At 43.1% G+C, this 23,602-nt stretch overlaps 1 protein-coding gene across 1 annotated transcript in view; it reads right to left on the minus strand.

Moving 5' to 3' along the window:
- LOC134458652 (protein transport protein Sec31A-like) overlaps positions 1 to 23,602 on the minus strand; it is a 62,281-nt gene that overhangs the window by 23,568 nt on the left and 15,111 nt on the right. The window contains exons 7-17 of the mRNA XM_063211082.1: positions 22,572 to 22,714; positions 20,941 to 21,040; positions 20,563 to 20,724; positions 19,857 to 20,009; positions 17,545 to 17,781; positions 13,338 to 13,412; positions 12,995 to 13,036; positions 5,195 to 7,078; positions 3,388 to 3,793; positions 1,705 to 1,883; positions 666 to 792 (exon numbers count right to left, since the gene is read on the minus strand). Of these exons, the coding sequence (XP_063067152.1) occupies positions 666 to 792; positions 1,705 to 1,883; positions 3,388 to 3,793; positions 5,195 to 7,078; positions 12,995 to 13,036; positions 13,338 to 13,412; positions 17,545 to 17,781; positions 19,857 to 20,009; positions 20,563 to 20,724; positions 20,941 to 21,040; positions 22,572 to 22,714 (3,508 nt within the window). The remainder of the gene's footprint in view (positions 1 to 665; positions 793 to 1,704; positions 1,884 to 3,387; positions 3,794 to 5,194; positions 7,079 to 12,994; positions 13,037 to 13,337; positions 13,413 to 17,544; positions 17,782 to 19,856; positions 20,010 to 20,562; positions 20,725 to 20,940; positions 21,041 to 22,571; positions 22,715 to 23,602) is intronic.

A 23,602-nucleotide genomic window follows, 5' to 3' on the forward strand; every position in this document is an offset into this window, starting at 1 on the left:
TTCGTGAACCGGAAAGTTGGTTCGCAATGCGAACCGCAAAATACTAGGTTTTTCTCTGCGAACCTAACGACAGCGTGACCGTCAGCAGGTTCATCCGGGTAACCCAGTCACGTGCGGAAAAAGTTCAGAGCCCGGCATGAACACGGGCGGTTCGCAGACAAGCACTTTAGTGCCGAACGTAACTGGTGCGAGCACCGACACCGGCTCCGTTCTGGTCGGCCTGAAAGCCGTATGGTAGTATGCTGTGAACCAGAGATGTGGCCTCATGCCACTTTACCAGAAGGGTACACTAAGAAGCTGGTTCAGGACTAAACCAGGTTAAGAAAGACTTCGACCTTAAAAACCTTTGAAGTACTTTAACTTTTTGGGATAATGTATCTTAACCAATTTTAGCCTAAGCCCTTTTTGGGAAAAGGTGCCCTCTCCCTATTAAATCCCAAATATCTCAGCCTCCAAACCACATTTGCATTTAAAAGCTAGAACCTTCATTTTGCACTAAAATGTGTTCATTCAGGTTTAACTTACCCACATTTTTAGTACAACAGCTCAAATCTAAAGAACCTGAATGTAGCGTATATGTCGCTCCAGAACACAATGGGTTAAAAGGTACTAGAGGTCACTAAAACGAATAAGAGGCACTTCTGATTTCGCATTAAAAAACTCACCACATAGAGATGCGAACTCCTCGGGCTTGGCGTAAGTCATGACCGCTGCCAGAGCCTCCCTCCAGCTGTGCAGGTCGCAGGTCTCCAGAATATCCAGCCAGTCCGACATCACCACCGCACTGATCAACTGGAGACACACACACGCACACACACACACAGACCGTCAACTATCTACTAAAGCCAGAGACAAAGCAATAGGTCCTGCCTCTGCTGGGCCGTCGCCCATAGCTTAAGACTCCATGCTCTCCTGATCAAGGTGCATCTATCAATCAAATCATAACGCTTTACTGTCTCTCTGCTCTCAGCGCATCTGCGCCTTCGCCCGTTAGCATAGCATCATCATCATCATCATCATCATCATCATCACAAGGCTGCTGCCTCTACTGGGCCGCCGCCCATAGCTTAAGCCTCCACGCAAACTCATGACAAACATAACCTGTTAATAATAAGATGTGATGGATGAAATCAGGAGCACACAAAACGTGCGCGCGTGCACACACACACGCTAATACATGTGCATGTCACATTTTTTATTTCACACCAGAAATAACGCCTCATTTTCAGAGGTAAAATACAGCTTTGATAATCATCAGCTACAAAAAGCCATGCCTGTGGCCCACAGCAAGGCTGCCTGTTACCACTGAAACAGAACAAACCCTTGGCTGTCCAAAATATCACACGTCAGTGGTGACTAAAGCCTTTTCATACTAAGTGCTCTCTGTGGGCAGGCTTTTATTTTTCTGCTTCTAGGAATTTTTGATTTGATTCTTTGATATGCTGTCATCTCTTCAGACCAAAGCCTTTCCAGTTGTTTGGACTGAATTTTTACCTTCGTTTTTGCGAATTAAGTACTGTCATTAAAATAAATTTAAAGGAGTAGCCCGGTGGAATTGTTGACCTTTCTAACATGTATTGAAATACAAAGTCAATCCTGCACTTCAGTCCATTGACATGTTGCTATTTATGTTACATGAATAAATATGAATAAATACAGTATTTCTGTCAATGCGTTTATCTCTGCGTGACCCCATCGTGTTACCTTGGTGATTTTGGTCTGGGTCTTCAGGAAGTACTTCTTCTGCGTCCTCTCCAGGAGCTCTGGGCCGCCCGCGATGGCCAGGATGATGCTGTCCGCCATCCGGTTGTCATGGATACAGAGCTCCACGGCACTCGCAAAGTCGCCAGTGAGCAACGCCTGAGTGATGAGGCCATCTATATCTAACAGAACAAATGACACAAAAGGTCTTGAGATGCAGGAAACAACAGGGGATAGAGAGAGAGAGAAAGAAAGAAAGAAAGAAAGAAAGAAAGAGGGAGAGAGAGAGGGGGGAGAGAGAGAGAGAGAGAGAGAGAGAGAGAGAGAGAGAGAGAGAGAGAGAGAGGAGAGGGGAGAGAGAGATAGAGAGAGAGAAAGAAAGAAAGAAAGAAAGAAAGAAAGAAAGAAAGAAAGAAAGAAAGAAAGAAAGAAAGAAAGAGAGAGATGGAGAGAGAGAGAGAGAGAGAGAGAGAGAGAGAGAGAGAGAGAGAGAGAGAGAGAGAGAGAGAGAGAAAGCATGCACACCTAACAGATCAAATGACACAAAGGGTCTTGAGATACATAAAACAACACTGCTGCACACAGAGATCCGCAAGGTTGCCATGTCATCACTCATGGTTAAGACACAGTTGCAGCATCTCTCATCTGGAGCATGGTAACAACACACCAACAACAGACACATTTGACAGATCACTAGATCTACAATCTTCTGAAAAAAAAGATGACTACTCTTTCAGACTGGCTTTCACATTGGCTTATCTATCATCTGTGATAAATACAATAAAAAAAATGTCAAAGGTTTTCTTGTGAGTATATCTGCCCTTTATCTAGACTTTACCCACATCAATCTTGCCTGTACACTATTCCAAAGAAAGATGACTTCTTTCACACTGGCTTGCACTTCACAAGGCTTCTAAAGCAGTGATTCCCAACCTATGGGCCGGGGCCCACTGGTGGGCTCTGAAGGTATTCCAAGTGGGCCTTGAAATCATTTTCCAAAAATAATAATCATAATTTGGTTTGTGTTGTTTGTTGATTTATTTGAGTTTTATTCTTAATTGGGTCAGAGGTGGGCCTCGAAATTTTTTTTTTTACAATTTCGAGTGGGCCCCAAGTTGAAAAAGGTTGGGAACCCCTGTTCTAAAGGGTTCACAGATGAGGATATATTCCCTCATCTGCACCCAGGGTCAGGTCACTGACCGCTTTTGGAAAGGCCTGGTAGAAAATCATCTGAAAATTACCCCACCCAATGAGGACCAAATTCTGGGTCCTTCCTTCTAACTCGGCCCAAGACAACTGACCCGTTTACCCAGCCCCTTTATCAGCTACCCTGTCTAGGGATGCAAACGATTAATCGACTTTAATCGAAAATTCAACTGAAAAGAATCCCAGGTGAAATGGGTATGTGAAGAGTGTGTGTGAAGAGGGGTGTGAATAGTGGGAATATTTAAATCATCTTTGGATTAAAGAATTGAAATAGAATTAATTTAAATGTGGTATTTTATCTCAATATTTAATTACAATTTTTAGATTTGGTAGTTTTTTTTTCGAGAAACAGATTCAGATTTCGGGGGGAAAACGCTGCTTATCAATTAATCGTAAGTCGATCGATAAGGCTATCAACTAATGATTAATAAATTAATTGATAATTTGCATCCCTAACCCTGTCCAAACCCCCAAACCCACCTTTGCTGACTTTGAGGACCGGTTCTGGAGCAGCGGGAGGGGCAGCAGGGGCAGCAGCCGCAGGGGGTTCCACAGCAGCTGCAAGGGGTTCCGCAGCAGGCGCAGCGGGTTCTACAGCAGGTGCTGCAGGTTCCGGTTCCGCTGCAGCAGCTTCTGGAAGTTCCATGGTTGCCGCCTCCGCCTCCGCCTCCTCCTCCTCCTCAGGGTCCTCCTCCATGGTTTCCTCCACCAGAACATCAGGATCTTCATCCACTTCTTCCTCTTTCTCCATCTCCATCTCTGGATCCACTGCGGCCTCCAGTACCGGTTGAGGCTCAGGTTCCGGTTCCGGAACCATTTCCAGTTCAGGTTCTAGCTCCAAGTCCTCCTCAACCTCCCAAGCCCCTGGCGCCGCCTCTTGTGCCACCTGTCACACAGAAAGGAAGTTAGACCCAAGACCCAAAGTGCACGCTCAGCAATCTACCGCCTTACGCTCCACTGCCACCCAGCTTCAAGGATTAGGAGAGTGAGAGAGAGAGAGATGTGAGAGAGTGAGAGTGGCATTTTGGAAAATGAAATACGCAAAGTAGGATACCCAAAGTGTATTTCTGTGCGTCATCATAACCAAATCAGACACCATCATTACAATTGGCCTAGTTTTGGATAATTCAGTCAAACAAAGTGGGTTAGATCAGTTTGGAGTGTGTAGGTACCATGCCAAGCTAGGCTTATGAGAGATATCAAGTGAGGTCATATATAAATATAAATAGTTGAAATGTGTGTTGTTAATCCTACATGCACAATGACACAAACACCAAACTTGGACTTTGACATATTATGTTTAACTTCCATTTTCTACCAGAAAATGTAGACATTTAGTATCATAGTCTAGAAGTACAAGGAGAAAAAACATTGAAGACATTGACAATAACAGAATAGCCCAAATATTGCCATGGTTTGATTTCCAACCTTTGATCAAAACAGGCCAAAATAACCCAGAAAATTGACAGAACGTGTGTCTAGTACACATTTAATTTAATTTGAGAATAGCTATAACCAGAATTAGAAAGAAGAATATTAATCAAAAGTAGAATATTAATCAGATGATTTTTTTTTTGCCTGCAAATACATTTAAATATAAGGGGAACCACCAAGGCAATTCTTGGAAAACAGAACAAGACATTACACTGAAAGCAATCCTGTGGCCCATTTATGCAATTAAAATAGAATACCGATTACTCTTATCATTGCCCATACCTGTTATCATAATACTTTCCACAACTTCAAGTCATTAGCATCGATATTCACCATTACAGTCAACATTAAATACCATTAGCGACATCCACTGCCATTAAAATGATATATGACCTTTAGCAATATTCACACCCATTAACACAAGTCAATTACCAAAGGCAATATCCATTAACCATAGCATTAACGTTAACATTTCACCACCGTGCAGTAAGATATGCATTACCCATTACCATTATTTACATCAATTAGCATTATGCATTACGGCCTGTGTTATAAATCACATGGTAACCATGAGCAGAATCCTTACCATTACCGTTTATCATTACCGAGTGCTACAGACAAGTCAGCAAAAACAAGAAATTCAAAAAAAGGCCCTCAAAACTGTAACAGAAGAGAGGACCCCTGTAATAATAACAACAATAGGTTAAGAAGTGTGGTTAGTGATTAACAGAAACTCGAAAGAAACACAGTATGCCGGCTATGTGAATCTGGCGGGACCACACAGGTTTGCCACAGATATGCAGTAGTAGTAGTAGAAGACAACCAGAAGAGGGTCGGTTGCGGACGAGGGTACCTCCTGCAGGGTTCCGTCCTCCGCTGAGGGGGCCGGGGCGCCTGCCACCTGCAGTTCCCCCCCAAGTGGATCCTGCACAGCCTCAGGTCCAGGCACAGGTACGGGACCAGGACCAGGTACAGGAGCGGCCTCTGGTTCAGAAACAGGTGCCTGCATGACTGGAACCTCTGGCACAAGGCTGGGCACCGGTGGCTGCAGGGGCACTGGAGCACACGGGTCAGCTACAGGCACTTCAGGTGGAGATGACAGGCCTATACCACGTATGCACTCGGGTACAGGAATCACAGGTGGCAAGCCAACAGGTAGTGTGGTGGGGTCTGGGATGGCGAGGAGAGGTGTTGTGTCAACAGTAGGAATAGCGTTGGGTAGAGGTGGTATGCCAGTGGTGGGAGGAGGTACAGGCTGAGGTAAAGGTGGCATGTTCACACCGGGCACAGGTTCAGGTACAGGTATGAATTGAGGTACAGGTGCAGGTACACCAGCAGCAGGTGAAGGCGGTAAGATGAGGCTTGCACCAACGTCAAGCACAGGCGGCGGGCCACCACCTTGCAGTGCACATACACCTCTCGGAGGAGGCTGAGACCCTGGTGGCAAGACCTGGGCAAATGGGTCACTGAACGGGGCAGCCAGGCCAAAGTTTTGAGCAACTGGTGGAGGAGCAGCAGCTGCCTCCAAGGGGCCAGGGGTGAAGAACAGCCCAGGGTCCACAGAGGGGGGCTGCTGACCTGGTAGGGCACCAAATGGTGGCGCTGGAGCCAGAGACCCGACTAATGTAGGTGGTGCAAATAAAGGGACAGATTGCTGTAGTCCCGTGGGAGGGGTGAATAAAGACACAGGCTGCATCATATCAGTGGGGGGTGCAAGCACTGGCACAGAGCCCTGGAGATCTACTGGCGGCAATGTCTGAGGCATCAGCTGACCTGGGAGTGTGGGGAAGGAGTCCAGTGGAATCGTCTGTAAGGTGGGGTCCAGGGTTTGATTGAAGGCTTGAAGGGAGGGATCTGGAAGAGCAGAGAATGCTTCTGGAACCGCTGCTGCAGAGAATGCTTCTGGAACTGCTGCTGTAGCAAATGCTTCTGGAATTGCTGCTGCAGAGAATGCTTCTGGAACCGCTGCTGTAGCGAATGCTTCCGGAATTGCAGCTGTGGAGAATGCTTCTGGAACCGCTGCTGTGGCGAATGCTTCCGGAATTGCTGCTGTAGCGAATGCTTCCGGAATTGCTGCTGTGGCGAATGCTTCCGGAACTGCTGCTGCAGAGAATGCTTCCAGAGGAGCCGGTACAAAAGTCTGTTCTAGAGGAGCTGCTTGAGGAGCTGGTTCCACAGGTCCTGCTTGGGGTGGAGACGTTTCAACTGAAGGTGGTGGTTCTACTGGCTGGACATCTGCATGTACAATCGGAGCTTCAGGAACGACATCTGCTACTTGAGGTTCGGTTGAGACTTCTTCTTGTGCCTGTGGCTCTGGTGTGAGCTGCAATTCCGCCGGTGCCGTCGGCGATTCCAGAACTTCTGTCCTACATTCCACTTGAGCTTCAGGTTCAGGTGCGAGCTCTGCCTGAACTTCTGGTAGCGTAACAGGGTCCGCCACCACGGAAGGAGGCTGAGGTACAAGTTCTGGTTCAGGTACAAAGCCGGTCAAGTTCGCTGCTGCTGGCTGCTCTGGCAGGGGTTCAGGCACCACCTCGGGTTGATGGAGCTGATTCATCACAAAAGGCTCAGAAACAGAGAAGGAGTCTGCTGGGAAGTCGAATGCAGCCATGACTGGTGGAATGGGCTCGGACTCGGGCTGTGGGGGAGCTGGTTCTGCCTCGGGCTGGGGTTCTGGTTCAGGCTCTGGTTCTGGATCGGGCTGAGAGTCTAGGCACTCTACAGGCTCAGGTGCTGCCTGGTGGGAGGTGGTTTAAGTTTAAGAGCAGGGGTAAAAGCATGGTTGCAAGCACACAGACGCACACGCATGCGCACACACAGCTACACAGAACTGACGTCCATCCTCACACAAACACATACTTACAGTTCTTATAATAACACACACACACACGCACACGCACACACACAGACACACACACAGACACACACAGACACACACACACACACACACACACACACACACACACACACACACACACACACACACACACACACACACACACACACACACACACACACACACACACACACACACACACACGCACACACACACACACACACACACACGGCAGATGGCAGGGGACGTATGTTGATTCAATCACTGTAAAGCAAAGCTAATCTAATAATTTTAGCAGAGATGAAGAACCCTGTATTTTCAAGGTAAACCATGACCGCCTGCTTGCTATTAATTTGCCGTCTGGTTGGTATTCATGTCTTCATGGAGGACCTTCGAAATATTCAATTGCTTGATGCCAAATTGGAATAAAACCCAATTCCCAACATATGTTTAGAATTACGGTATATCACTTTCACAATCAATCAACTTGGGCAATGTTGACACTCAATTCTGAAAAGTTGCAGCGAGGTAGAGAATGCCTCAGTCAAGTTTGTTGGTCAAAAAAAAGACATAAAACTGTGAATTAAAGTGCTGCAAAGGTTTAGATTATGTTTTAAAGGGAAAAAAGAGGTTACAGTTATTATTAACAATAAACAAAGTAAAGAAGTAAATCAATTTGAAAATCATCAAAACAGCTTATATTGATACATTTTAAGTCCATATAAACTTCTTTAATAACAGTCCGCTATACTTATTTCTCTACTGACAGGTGTACAATTTCAGTCAAATTCTTCTGACTCCCATGCATGCAGGTGGGCATCTGGTGGCTGTCTGACTTGCACATTATGCTTAAGGCAATGGAAGGCTATGGGGCTATATGTCATTACAAATACCATTACGCTTCTGGGCAGGTTGATAGGCACGAGCACAATATAAATGCCATCTACTTCCACAGTGGAGATGTTCACGGCGATAACAGATGGTGGAATGACTACGTACAATGGCTGTAACCCCGGCGACGGAGGCCAATATTTTATCCCAAAATTCCATTATGGGGTTGCACATTATGACCTTAAGATAAACCTTTATTACCATAACGCTTTGGTTATAAACCACTTTCGTCTCATTGGCCTTTCAAAATGCATTTTAAACCATCTGCCTGTGTCGGTTTAACTGACAAATTGTGGATCGTTCGCTCTCTAGCCACATCAAGAGAAATGGTTTGGTTGTTCCTCACACTGTTGTGACTTCAGGGCCCTTTGCTTGGTTTGTAAAAGGTGTACGTATTGGCACAAGGAAACTTTCTGGAATACAGTGCCCTCCATAATTATTGGCACCCCTGGTTGAGATGTGTTAAAAGCCTTAAAATAAATTCAGTGTTTATTGCAGAAGAATACTGTCACACTGAAAATTGTAGGAAAATGTAGCCTTCAACTCAAATGAATTGTAAGAAAATAAAAAAATCCCTGACTAAAAAATAATTATTTTTCATTAAATCACCTGTTCCACAATTATTGGCACCCTTAACAATTCCCAGGAAATAAATATAATTGAAGCATTTCTGTCATTTCTACAGTAGTTTACAAAGTTTACCAGAGTATGTAGGAACATTTAATTAGTGATTCATCACTTCCTGTTTCCCTGGGGTACAAATATGACGTGACACCGAGGCCATTTCTCTTATCCACTCTTAAACATGGGAAAGACAAAGGAACACAGCATACAAGTGAGGCAGATGTGCGTCGACCTTCACAGGTCAGGCAGAGGCTACAAGAAGATTGCCACTCAACTGCAGCTGCCCATATCCACTGTGAGAGGAATAATTAAGAAGTTCAAAACAACTGGAACAGTGGTAAACAAGCCTGGACGAGGACCCAAGTTTATTTTGCCACCACGCACAGTGAGGAGGATGGTAAGAGAAATCAAAAGATCTCCAAAGCTCACTGTTACAGAATTACAACAAATGGTAGCATCCTGGGGTCACAAAGTCTCCAAATCAACCATCAGGCGCTGTCTACACGCCAACAAGCTGTTTGGGAGGCATGCACGGAGAAAACCTTTCCTCACTCACAATCATAAACGCAAGCGTCTGGAGTTCGCCAAGCGGTATTGGGGCTTCAACTGGGACCGTGTGCTTTGGTCAGATGAGACCAAGATTGAGCTTTTTGGCAACAAACACTCTAAGTGGGTCTGGCGTACCAGGAAAGATGCGCATGCTGAAAAGCACCTCATACCCACTGTGAAGTATGGGGGTGGGTCAGTGATGCTGTGGGGCTGTTTCGCTTCCAAAGGCCCTGGGAACCTTGTTAGGGTGCATGGCATCATGAATGCTTTGAAATACCAGGACATTTTAAATCAAAAACTGTTGCCCTCTGCCCGAAAGCTGAAGCTGGGTCGTCACTTGGTCTTTCAGCAAGACAATGACCCTAAACATATGGCCAAATCTACACAGAAATGGTTCACCAGACACAAAATCAAGCTCCTCCCATGGCCATCTCAGTCCCCTGACCTTAACCCCATTGAGAACCTGTGGGGTGAGCTGAATAGGAGAGTACAGAGGAGAGGACCCAGGTCTCTGGATGATTTAGAGAGATTCTGCAAAGAGGAATGGCTGAAGATCCCTCTTTCTGTCTTTTCCCATCTTGTGAAACATTATAGGAGAAGATTAGGTGCTGTTTTGTTGGCAAAAGGGGGTTGTACAAAATATTAACACCAGGGGTGCTAATAATTGTGACACACATTATTTGATGTCAAATAATTATTTCTTTATGTGGGATTTTTTCCCCACTGAATAAATGCACTTGTATTGAAGGTTGGATTTTTCTCTTTTTTTCCATTAAGGTCCCATATTATTTAGAAAACAAATGAAATAATTGGAATATTATGAAAAAGAAAATTTGCCTGGTCTAATTTTTATAGCTGATTTTCAGAAGGCATTCGACACAATTAGCTGGAATTTCATATATCAATGTTTGAAGACATATAATTTTGGTGCCAACTTTATCAAATGGATCCATGTGTTGTACCAAAATCCTTGCAGTAGGATAATTAACAATGGGCACATTTCAAAGCCAATTACATTATCCAAAGGAGTGAGGCAAGGTTGCCCTCTCTCAGCGTATTTGTTTATTCTTGCAATTGAAATACTGGCTATAAGAATAAGAAATAATCCAAACATTACAGGCTTAGAAATTAATGGATTAGAATCAAGATGCTCTTTCTATGCAGATGACGCTTCCTTTTACATAAAACCAGATACTTTTTCTTTAGATTCTCTTATCACAGAATTGGATTCCTTTGCCGTTTTATCTGGATTAAAACCAAATTATGATAAATGTTCCATCCTCAGAATAGGATCTTTCAAAGGTATGAGACATAATCTGTGTAAAGTGCCTATTCAGTATACAGATGGACCTGTTAACCTTTTGGGAATACATATACCAGTAGAGACAAAGCTCCTTGTAAAGACCAATTTTGAGTTAAAGCTCCAGAAAATGAATAAAATTCTTCAGGCCTGGAGAGGAAATTATCTTTCGATTTATGGAAAAATAACAGTGATTAATTCATTGATACTTTCACAATTTACATATTTATTACAAGCGTTACCATCTCCTGATGGAGTGTTTATGAAAACATATGAAAAAATAATTTTTAATTTTATTTGGAATGGTAAGACTGATAAAATAAAGCGTTCCTATGTCTATAATACACGTGAGAATGGTGGTCTAGGACTGAAGAATCTTGCAACACTGGATACAACCCTAAAAGGGGCATGGGTTCAACGACTGTACAAAAATCGACACTGGTTTACATTTAGATTACTCTTAGCCCAAGGTGGTACATCATTGGGAAAAATGTTGCCCTTTTTTCAACTAAATCAAGATTCAAAAACATTGTGTGACGTTTCCCCTAAGCTGTCCCCCTTTTACAGAAATTGTCTTTCCCTATGGTGTCACTATCAGTTTTCTAAGCCAAGTAATACCTCAGAGATCAAGCAACAGATTCTGTGGTTGAATTCAAACATTAATATTGACAAAAAAACTATATTGGTAATCTTTTTTAGACAATAATGTAGTTTTTGTGAATGATGTACTCAATGAAAATGGAGAATTTCATACATATGAATCTTTTGTTTCAATGTATGGGGATTTTTGTCTAAAACTACATTATCTGCAGTTGATCTCAGCAATACCAGCAACATGGAAAACAACACTACTACAGTCCAATACTGACTTGTGTGTCTGTCGCCCATCCATTAAAAACCACAAGTGGCTAGGACATAGAAAAATCAATTTAGACATGTACCATTTTTTTCTGTCCTCACGAAATATAGCAACGATACCATATTATTTTCAAGACTACTGGGAAGACATTTTTGACACTCCTTTACCTTGGTTTAATATCTTTAGAAATGTGTACAAATCATCAGGTGTAACATATTTATGGGCCTTTCAAATGAAAATGTTCTATAAGATCTTGCCTACAAAGAAAATGCTAAAAATTTGGAAAATAAGTGAGGACAACACATGTAGACATTGTGGAGAAGAAGAAGAGGATATTATGCATTTATTTTGGTACTGCCCAAATGTGGCTAGATTTTGGCACAAGTTGGTGGGTTGGCTGTCTGGACAGGGACTCGCCTTACCACTATCACCACATTCTGTTATCTGGGGTTTTCAAGAACAGAAAAATATGTTGTTAAGCACCATTGTACTCCTTGGTAAATTTTTTATTTTTAAAAAAGAAAAGAATGTTCACTTAGAATCATTTATTATGTTCTTGAAACATCATTATCTATTAACTAAAATTATGTCTAAAAGCAAAGGACAGGCACAACAACCTGATGGTTGGCAAGACTTGATAATTACAAAAGAATGGGGAAAAAGAACTATAAGAATGTTTTTTTTTGACACCTGTATGTCGCTGTTTCTCTCTCTCTCTCTCTCTCTCTCTCTCTCTCTCTCTCTCTCTCTCTCTCTCTCTCTCTCTCTCTCTCTTTCTCTCTCTCTCTCTCTCTCTCTCTCTCTCTCTCTCTGGGATATTCCTTAGTTTATGGCCACTAAGAAGTTAGGTGGATTAATTTAAGATATTTTCTGATGGAGTATGTATGCTTTTTATTTTTATTTTTTATTTTTTTGTTGTTGTTGTTGTTGTTGTTGTTTTGTTTGATTATTATTGTCCTTGTTCTTTTTTGTTGGCTGTTGCTGTTTGTTTTGGTTTTCTGTTAGTGTTTTTCTTTTTGTCCATGTTATCCTTTGTACCACTGCGTCTTTTCTTCTAATAAAAAATAAAATTAAAAAAATAATTGGAAGCTAAAAAACACATCTCAACCAGGGGTGCCAATAATTATGGAGGGCACTGTATATATATTTTTTTTTACTGCTACCATTTTCAAAATGGGGATTGGGACATACATATACAAACATGCTAAAAATACATTACTTAAAGTTGCAGGAGTTTTGCAGAAGTAACTCACATATGACTGACATAGTGCAGGAATTTTCAGACGAGAATCGGAGTGAGAATCACGTAGTTTGAACCCATCTTAATTCTCCCATATGACATTCTGAGGTTACTAAAATGATGGAGCAGAATTGATGTTTAGGTAGCTCTTTATTTTAGAATGGCTTGTTTGTTTGTTTGTTTTCGTTTATAGCCATTTAAGCAGCTGTGGCCATTTCGTGGCCAATGGAGGTAATACATTTCTGTTTTGCAATGGAGACTGCTAAAGGTATGCAGCAAAACGGAGAGGCTGGATAGAGAGTTCTCACTAAAGAATAAAGTCCTTTTTAGATGGTTTGTCTGAGGTCACCTTACCTCTTCTGGCTGAGACTCTTTCTTCTCAAGAGCTTCTGCAATCTGGAACACACACAGAGACAAACACACACACAGACACACACGCACACACGCATACACACGCATAAATAAATAAAGTGACATGGTACCAGTGGTATTTGACATTGAGGATTTTTAAAGTTACTGCTGCGGGAACTTTATTATTCAACAGTTCACTTGCCTTGACATAAAATGGCCTTTTGATATTTGGTAGGTACATCTTAATGTCAACTCAGATACATACATTATAAAAAAAGTCTTAAAATTTGTGGTAATATATTTATGGAGCGATATCACGATTTTTTTTATTCTGCACTGCACTTACCTTCAATGCCAGCTCCTCTTTTTTATACCCCAGCAAGTCCAGGTACTTTCCCCTGCTGTCATCCTCAAAGTTCACCTGGGAAGGCAACGGCAGAGGCAGGGGCAGGGAATATTATTTACCACTCTGATCTTATATGCATGACCTACTAAACTCAAGCTTCCCCGATGCGACTGGGGTGCATTTCTCAAAACCAAAGTTGCTTACTACATTAGCTACTTTGTTGTTTTCAATGCATTTTCCCATTGGCAACTACCGAAGTTGCTAACAGGCTAACAACTTCTCTTTTTTAGAAATGCACCCCTGGAGAGACTCTCTCCTCGATGGTAAATGGGGGGACTCACTTAACACAAAACAACATCTGAGCTCTGAGCAGCGCAGTGTTGGCTGGCCATGAGAGGGGTGAAGTAGTGGAGAGGGGAAAAGGTATTATATAAATAGCATCCACATAACTTTTTAAGAGGATGTGAAAAGTGTTTACCACACCGAGTCTTGGTGATGGGTAATGTCAAGAACATGCAGAGTTTGCTGACTGTTTCAACTCCTGTGTACCTGCTTGTCCAGTTGTTCTTTTCCCTCATCACTTCACTACCTTTACAGCAGTGATTCTCAAAGTGTGGTCCGCAACAAAGCTAAGGTGGTCCGCAAGGCGATTTGTACTTTTCCAAGACAAGCTAGCAGTAGGCTATGTTTGTAACATTATTACAAAGCTAAACATAGCTGAAGTCTTATTTCAGGGTGCCTACAGATATTCCTGGGTTGAATTTACTACTTTTTACTACCTCCAACTTTTTTTTTTTACTACCACTACGACTTCAAGCTTAAACTGACTAAGCTTCCCAGAGCCTATTAATAACACAAATTAATCTTAAGAATATTAAAAAATATGTTAGTACAAGTTAATGCAGGTATATTTAAAAAAGCTCAACAATTCACATTTTGTAATGGCTAAATAATAGTGGCTTGCACTTTTAACCGAACAAGTCGCTCTTCTCAGAGAGAAGAAGAAAAATTGTAACACAATTGAAATGAGCTTGTGGGCCCAATAAAATGACCCGGACCCGAGTTCTACATCCCTGGCCTAAGCCCTTTTGGGAAAAGGTGCCCTCAGCCGAGATAGATAGATAGATAGATAGATAGATAGATAGATAGATAGATAGATAGATAGATAGATAGATAGATAGATATTTTCAAATCCTGTTGCAAATGTCATGTTTTTTTTATCATTAGACACTAGCCAGTGTCTAGCCAGTGTTTAGGTGGAATCCGAGGTGAATTGGGTTTTGCTCTTCCCCGTTCTGAAGCGCTCTCCCTCTGCATGATTATTATGGCATTTTAGCAAGCGCTACGCACAGACGCGACCTCTCTGTCTCTCGTGCTGTCAAAGCAAGGTGCATGAACGATGCCTTTCCGATAGATAGTTTGGAGTTTGGATAGTTTTTGCGCTTGACCCTTCTGCGTGAATTCTATCAGTGACCGCTGCTGTTTGCATTTCGCTTTCTGCCTGATTTTTTTAGTAACCCTCATCCGTTTCGAAACTCCCTGTCTTGGTTGAGCGCACCACCTCGCGAGTCTGATAGTTAAGCAAAGGCGAACATTCTACTCTGAAACGTTGGACTGCCTTTCAGCGCACGGACCAGGGGGTTGAAAGCTAGTTAAGCGTCGTTGAAGGACTGCCCGCAGTCCCAAAAACTTTTTATTATGTGATGGGACAGGACTAGGGTTTGTTTTGTTTTACTAAGGAATTGTTTTTGCAATCCATTTTGGTTTACTGATTGCTGTTCGCAACGGTGAAAAAACATCCAGCCGCCTCGCTCGATGTATGTTACATTTGTAACGCACCTATTTTCCACCGCTTCTACCTTCGTTACCCTCGGGCTCGGTTCCGATTGCATTAGCGGTCATGAAGCTCGAGGCGAATTTATAATAAACAAACTAACAGGTAATCTCAAACGGATAGGCGTCAAGGAATTCATGAAATTACGTTTGGCAGAGCTTTCACATCCAACCAGGTTATAGTCGTCTTGCAGACCGTGCCAAATGCCACACGGCTTCTGTCGCGCTGATGTAAGACTGACGCCTGTCACACAGTTAACTAGCACAATGCTAAATCAGTGGACGCCGCAGGCCTATTTATCACCAGGTCCTTGCAGCTGCATAAAAAATAATTCGCAGAGATTCGAGATCACAGACTAAAGGTTAAGTAAACAATTTAGAAAACACACAAGACCATGTTGTAGGGAGTCCGGAAAAAATACTACCAGGTGAGATGTGGCTTACTACCTTTTATTACCTTTTAGTGGTCATTAATTTGGACGTTTTCATTTACTACCTTTTACTACTTTTTACTACCCCGCGGGCACCCTGTATTTTCACCACAATAAGACAGGCTTGTGATTTCAATTGAAATTAGCAGCGTCAAATTAGCACCCCTGAACTCTCCAATCTGTTGACAGGTGGTCCCTGAACATTTTTGGGGCGGAAAAAGTGTTTCTCGGTCTAAATAAGTTTAAAGAAACACTGCTCTACAGTTACACTTATGCTACATGGGCTCATTACAGATACAGTACAGATGAAGTAGGCCCTAAAGAAGGCCATAAGGGCCGAAACGCACTGTAGCTAAGCCAAATAAAAAGTAAAAAATTGTAACCTTGAGTGTCTAAGAATTTCTCTACCTCGAGCAAGTTTGAGAGCCCCTACACTGATGAGCACCAAGAGAAAAAAAGGTGAAAATCCAGAAGCACTCCGATTTCCTGTTTGTGTTTGATAACATGCAGAGTCTGCCAACTGTTTCAACGCCTGTGTATTTGCTTCTCCACCCGCTCTTGTCCCCAGGGGTGATGGTGAAAAAAAATCCTGAAGCTGAACTTTTCCCCCTGCTCTAACGACGACGACAAGATACTGCATAGTGACGTAACGTAGGCCTATTTTGACACATTATTCAAACATTTAATAGCCTGTGTATGACCATTATTCAAGCCTGATAGTAGAAGAAAACCCTGAACCTGTAACACTTTCTGAGATGAGAATAACCTAATGGCTAATTGTTATCAATGTTTTTATTTTTGCAAACTCTGTCAAGCCTGAAATCAGGCATGGAGCCTGAATACCATCACCCCTGTGTCCCTCGCGTGGAGCCTGAATACTATCACCCCTGTGTCCCTCATCACTTAACTGCCTCTACGGGTCCCTTTACGCTACATGGGCTCATTACAGATACTGTACAGTAATGTCCATGCACGTATAAACTGTGGTGTGCTAAATTTGAACTTGTGCCCACGGCATGTCTCCGGCAATGTTTCCTTTAATTTGCTTGGCACCCAGAGGAACCAGGCGAGGAGCTCATATGTAATTAATTACCAATACAACCTTGAAGCCAATTACCTTTAACAATTACGTAGACCTTGATTTCACACAAAAAAAACCCCGGTTCGCCCAGTGGCATAAAACCGTTTAGTGGAACATGACCTCTCAAAAAACATGACCTTTCGCACCTTCAGAACTATTATATTAAAGCCTTAATAATTACACAACATCTGCAGAGCTTTCCTAATTATTTTGGCTTTAAAAACATTTTCTCCACCATTGTGTGCGCCTCACTTATTTTCAACATTTAGTAGTTGTAGACTTTTTGAGGTGCCACACAAAACTAAACGCGTTTGTACACAAAAGGTGCAGACGCTGACTTGCTTGCCTCCTCATCAGATATGATTGATAAGGTAGAGACAGGTATTCACGAAAAAGGTAACATTTGTGAATGGGCAGCATGAATTCTGGAAATAAACTGGTAGAAATTAGAGATGCACCGGATCCTGATTTTCAGGATCCTGCCGGATACCGGATCTACTGCTTAAGATCCTGCCGGATCCGGAACCGGATACCGTATCCAACAAAAGGGTTGAAACAGTCTACTCGCACACGTGGGCCCTTTTTATTGCGTTGCCTCAAACTATTTTTTAGACTCATTGGCTTATTACCACACTGCCTGCAACGGGCGCTTCCAAAGGGCTTTCACTCCATGCAGTGATTGAAGTTGTGAAAGACTGACTGAAAAGCCTAGGCTAGAGATGCACCAGATCATGATTTTAGTTAACTGCCGGATCCGGATCCTGTGAAAAACACTATTATTCTGCCGGACCTGGATCCGATGCATCTCTAGTAGAAATATTGCATGGCACACCTTTAACTATTGAGCATCTTTGTGACTCACCTTCAGGAAGGACCAGACAGCCTTCTCGAACTCGCTGGGCGCTGCCTCGATCTTGGCCTGGCAGAACTCGGCGAAGGTGCCGGCGCTTAGTGTGGCCTGCAGATGGGCGGAGCGTTCCAGAAAGTCTGTCTCCGTGACGACCTGGCTGACGTGCACCACGCGTGGTGGTGCTGATGGCTGCTGCTGCTGCTGCGCTGGAGGCTTGCCGTTCTCCAACGACACCAGCTTGCCACCAAACTACACACAGACGACAGACGACAAGGGACATAACAGAGGTGTGACTGGTCAATGCCACCAAAAGCAGGAATAAACTTGTACATGCAGTGCACAATGTGCATCCTTTGCAAGTTGAAATATCAAAAAATAGTTATTCATATTCAGGTTGACAAATCAGGAATTCCTGGTTAATATAATATAAAATAAAATTTTACAAACACATGATGTAAGTAGTACAAAATTGTTAATGGCATTACATGGCATTAAGTATTGTTACACTGGTTATTACACTGTACCTAATGTGGTAGATCCATAGTAATAGTGAACCATTAGAATTAAGTGTTACCACTACATAGAACATACAAACAAATTGACTTCACCATAGCTGTATGCTGTGCAGGTTAATACAGTTGATTTCTAATGAAATTCTGGGGTGCATTTCTCGAAACCATACACTCGCCTCCAAAAGAGTTGTCGCCTACCCATCTGTTTGGAATAACAGCTAATAACCTGACTTTCAATTAATCACTTGGCTTCAGAAGTCACTCATATGAAAGCTACAACCCTCTCGAATGAAAATGTATGTACAAAAATACATTTCATGCACCAAAGAAAGATTGACCCTTTAATGAACACAGACAGGGCAGATTTTGACAAGACAAAAGTTTTGTCGCCTATCGAACATAATGTGAAAATGAGCAGATAAGTCACTTCAAAACACTTCAAATACGCAGATCGGGTGTCATACTTAACCACTGGTTCACTCACACCTCTCCAGAAAATCAACTTTGGCCTTAGGTGTATGTTTAGGGTCATTTTAATCATGGAAAGCAACACAATGAAAATCAATGGAGTTCAATGAGAGATGGTGACATATTTGCTATTTGTAGAGCAATACATTTTTAACTTCATGATGTAATCAATGATAAAAGCCCTCACACACCAGCAGCATGCATGCAGCTCCACATACGAGCTGTATCCCTCCCATGTTTGACTTTAGGCACCATGTATTTTTTCCAAATTCTTCACATTTAACAACAAAGAAGTCTCTCCCACTGTCCTGTCTCAAAAAAGCCAGCCAAGAGTATGTCAGGCCTAATTCTGACAAAAATGAAGGCTAATGGGACTCATACTCTGAAATCAAGATCCCAAGATCAACCATTTTAGAACTGATAGCATCAGAACTATATGGTGTCGGAGATGAAGAATATGAATAAAGAGAAATGGTGCCTAAAGTCAAACATGGTACAGATACAGCTTTTATGAGGAGCTGCATGCATGCTGCAGGTGTTTGAGGGCTTTTGTCATTGATTAAATCATGAAATTAAACATGTATTGCTCTACGAATAGCGAATATGTCACCATCTCTCATTGAACTCCATTGATTTTCATTGTGTTGCTTTCCATGATTACAATGACCCTAAACATACACCTAAGGCCAAAGTCGATTTTCTGGAGAGGTGAGAGTGATTCAGTGATTAAGTATGACACCCAATCTGCGTATTTGAAGTGTTTTGAAGTGACTTATCTGCTCATTTTCACATTATGTGCGATAGGCGACAAACCTGCTCTGCCCTTGTGAAAATCTACCCTGTCTGTGTTCAATAAAGGGTCAATCTGTCTTTGGTGCATGAAATGTATTTTTGTGCATACATTTTCATTCGGGAGGGTTGTAGCTTTCATATGAGTGACTTCTGAAGCCAAGTGATTAATTGAAAGTCAGGTTATTAGCTGTTATTCCAAACAGATGGATAGGCGACAACTCTTTTGGAGGCGAGTGTAGTTGCTAACAACGTTAGCTACTTTGTTGTTTGCAATTCAATTTCCCATTGGCAACTACCCAAGTTGCTAACTGGCTAACACAACTATGCTGTCGATAAACACACCCCTGAATTCTGAGAGAAATAATGCAGTCCAATCCTTTAGTTTGAAGGGGAGTAGAATTGCCCAGCTGGGACTCGAACCCAGACCTTCTGGGGTAGTAAACCGGTGCTTTGACCGCTACACCAAAGAGCCAGAACACACCCACAACCCTAGTGATGGTCACTCCATCACAGAGAGGAATTAATCCTTTAGTTTGAGTGTATTATACTCACTGCAAACGAGGCCCCCACGGGTCTGCGGATCCACTTGGGGGGTTTCTTGAGGGGGGTGAAGGTGGCGTTGGTGGGGGCGGCCTGAGGGATCTGCAGAGGGGGCAGCGCTTGGCCCGTCCCAAACGGATCCATGTTACCGAACGACGTGCTTATCTGGAACGAGTTCAGAAGACGCCATTTAAACGAAAGCAAATTATATCACACTAACACATTACACTATTACATGAAGCGGACACAAAGCAAAGCAAAGTATTTGAACAAGATGTGGAACACAAAAGATCGCAACACAATGTTTTGTGGGAATAAACACACTTGTCTACCAAGGCAGAGCATCTTTGGGAGAACTGATGGTCTACTGACCTTCTTCAAGCAATTCAAACTAGCTTGAATTGCTTGAAGAAGGTCAATACGCCAAAACATTGCAAGTAAACTCTCCAACCTCCAAACCTTTGTTGGTAAACACTTAAGGTTTAAAACAACTGTCCTATTTCCCGAGTTCAGTTGAGAGCAAGAAAGAAAGACAGAGAGAGTGTGTGTGTGTGTGTGTGTGTGTGTGTGTGTGTGTGTGTGTGTGTGTGTGTGTGTGTGTGTGTGTGTGTGTCTTGCGAGAGCAAGAGAGAAAGACAGAGAGAGTGAGCGAGCGTGTGTATGTGTGTGTGTGTGTGTGTGTGTGTGTGTGTGTGTGTGTGTGTGTGTGTGTGTGTACCGAGTCTGCTTGCTTGGTGCTGACGGCGTCGTTGCCCCCGCCCATGATGGAGTAGATGCTGATGTGGCCGTCAAAGGAGGCGGCCGAGAGCACCGCTGGGTTCCTGGGGCACCACTGGATGTCAAAGCACCACTGCGTACTCGTAGGCAGCTCATACAGAACCTGTGGGAAACACACACGCACGCACGCATACATTTTCATTTATTGTTTTTTTTTTATTATTAAAAAAAAAGATACATTTAAGACGCACGCACACGCACGCACACGCACTCAAACGCACACACGCACGCACTCAAATGCACACGCGCACACGCGCACGCACACACAAACACACTTGTCTTGGTACCACACACACAAACACACACTTGTCTTGTCTACCTCTGCTGTGTTGGGGTTCCAGCACAGGATGCGGTTGTCTTTGCCGCAGCTCAGCAGCAGCTCTGGATCCGCCAGGCTCCAGGCGATAGCCAACACACCTCTACGAAGAAGACACAAAGCAAAACGGCCTCGCTCGTCAATGCACCCTTGTTCATTAATGTATATATGTGGATCCGCCAGACTCTAGGCGATAGCCAGCACACCTCTACGAAGAAGACACAGCAAAACATCCGTATCCATAAATGTACACCCTGACAATACAATGAAAGGAGTTAACTAAAGTGTATGTGTGTGGCTCCAGGCGATAGCCAGCACACCTCTACGAAGAAGACACAAAGCAAAACATCCTCGCTTGTTAATGTATACACTGACAATACAATGAAAGGAGTTAACTTTTCACTGCCATGCCCGTCTTGCATGAAACGCCAACTCTTTGAGAATAGCTGAGAATACAGTATGTGAACATGAAGTATGTGGATCCACCAGGATCCAGGCATAGCCAGCACACCTCTACAAAGAAGACACAAAGCAAATCATCCTCGTTCGTTAACCCATTTTGGGTCCTAAGCCCTTTTTGGGAAAGGGTGCCTTCTGCCTAGCCTGGTAAACCAGCGCCACACGCTGGGCCCTGAAATTTTTCAGCTGCGAGTGGGTCTGGCCTAGGATCTGAGAACGTTTTGAACACTGTGCCCTGAGTCTGGCAACGCAGAGATTTGTTTTGAATCAAAGCGGGCGGGGTTTTGAGGGAGTGACGACGAAGCTTGCAACACCGTTAGAAAAGCACATCAACGGCAAAGATCGCCGATTGGTCAGAGCGCCGGCACGGTTTGAAAAAAACAACAGGTTGTTCTCATCAGCAATCGTCCGAGGTATCGTTCATCGGGGTCAGACTAAATTACTCCGGTCTTACATTTAGGCTGGTTTATCAGGCTACCTTCTGCCTATTAAATCCTAAATATTGCAGTTTCTGAAGCACATACAAACATCAAATAAGTTGCATTTAAAAGCTATGACCCTCATTTTGCATTAGATTGTGTTCATTCAGTAGCCTGGCTCTCACGCAGACCCTTCGTGCATCTTCGTTAACCTTCGTGAGCTCAACCATCGTGAGAACCAGGTTATTCATTCAGCTCTAACTTACCCACTTTTTTAATAAAACAGCTCAAATCTAAAGAACCTGAATGCAGCGCATGTGTTTCCAGGACACAATGGGTTAATGCACATCGTTAATCCACACACTGACCATGAATGGCGTTAACTTTTCACTGGCGTGCCTGTCTAGCATGAAACGCCAACTCTTTGAGAATAGCTGAGAGTGCAGTATGTGAACATGAAGTGTGTGTGTGTGTGTGTGTGTGTGTGTGTGTGTGTGTGTGTGTGTGTGTGTGTGTGTGTGTGTGTGTGTGTGTGTGTGTGTGTGTGTGTGTGTGTGTGTGCCTGTATGTGTGTGTCTGTGTGTGTGTGTGTGGGGGGGGGTCTGAGTGTGTGTGTTTGTGTGTGTGTGTGTGTGTGTGTGTGTGTGTTCATGTGTGTGTGTATGTTTGTATACGTGTGTGTGTGTGTGTGTGTGCGCGTGCGTGCGTGCGTGTGTGTGTATGAGCATATCTATGTGCCTGTGTGTGTGTGTGTACCTGGTGTGGTTCTCGAGCACTTTGAGGGGCGAGGTGGCGAAGCGCAGGTCCCACATCTGGATGACGGGCATGCGGTCGTCCTCCGACGCCACCACCAGCTGGGTCGCCACCTCCGGGTGCCAGGCCAGCCCCGAACAATGCATCTACAACACAACAAGTTTACAAGTTTATTTATTTAAGAAAGGGACAGCATATATTGCCAGCATTTAAACAAAAATGCTAAATATATAAGATTGTAGCCAAGAGGCTAATTTCCGTCTTTTGTCCCTTGACAGGTTTGATGTTCCTTAAAAAAGACAAAGTTAAAACAAAACTAAAAATACAATTATTGCACACAGTTGTAAAAAAAGAGTAAAAATACACACATTTTAAAATATATAATACAAAATACAATTACAAAATACAATACCCACATAAGTTTAACAGCTGCCAGTACTAACTAGGCTATGTAAAATTATGTTGAGAGCATTGATAATCCAGTAGCCATAATTTTAACTGTTTACTAAAAGAGTTTACTGTTGGCAGTTCTCTAATTTTACTGGGAATTGTGTTCCAGGTGTGAACAATGCATCAAAAACACAACAAACATGTAAGGGTCAATGAGGTTTTAGCAGACGTCATGTCTAAACAATGCATCTAGAACACAACAAACAGGAAAACATGCAATGAGGTTTTAGCAGACGTCACGTCCAGGGTGCGATTTGTCAAAAAACCAGAGGGGGGGATGTTTTTTTTTTCATGAAACATGACGTCACAAAATGAAGTTAATACGACAGCTAACAAGTGAACAGCTCAATATGGGATGATGTCAAATGAATAACACTCGGGCCTAATGCAGTAAAAAACAAGGGGGCAGTGTGTTTTTTTTCCCAACACAGACACGGACACTAAGACAATGCGTCTTCATTGAGAGTTTTTTTTGTAATGCAGTTGGACATCTCTTGCGCAAAAATGTTACACTGAAATCGCCAAGGGGGAATGTCTGTAGCCTACATTTCGTGTGGCAAAGACACTTCAGTCACTCACAATCC

This window comes from Engraulis encrasicolus, chromosome 11 (assembly GCF_034702125.1).
Source record: "Engraulis encrasicolus isolate BLACKSEA-1 chromosome 11, IST_EnEncr_1.0, whole genome shotgun sequence".
In the NCBI taxonomy this organism is placed as follows: Eukaryota; Metazoa; Chordata; class Actinopteri; order Clupeiformes; family Engraulidae; genus Engraulis; species Engraulis encrasicolus.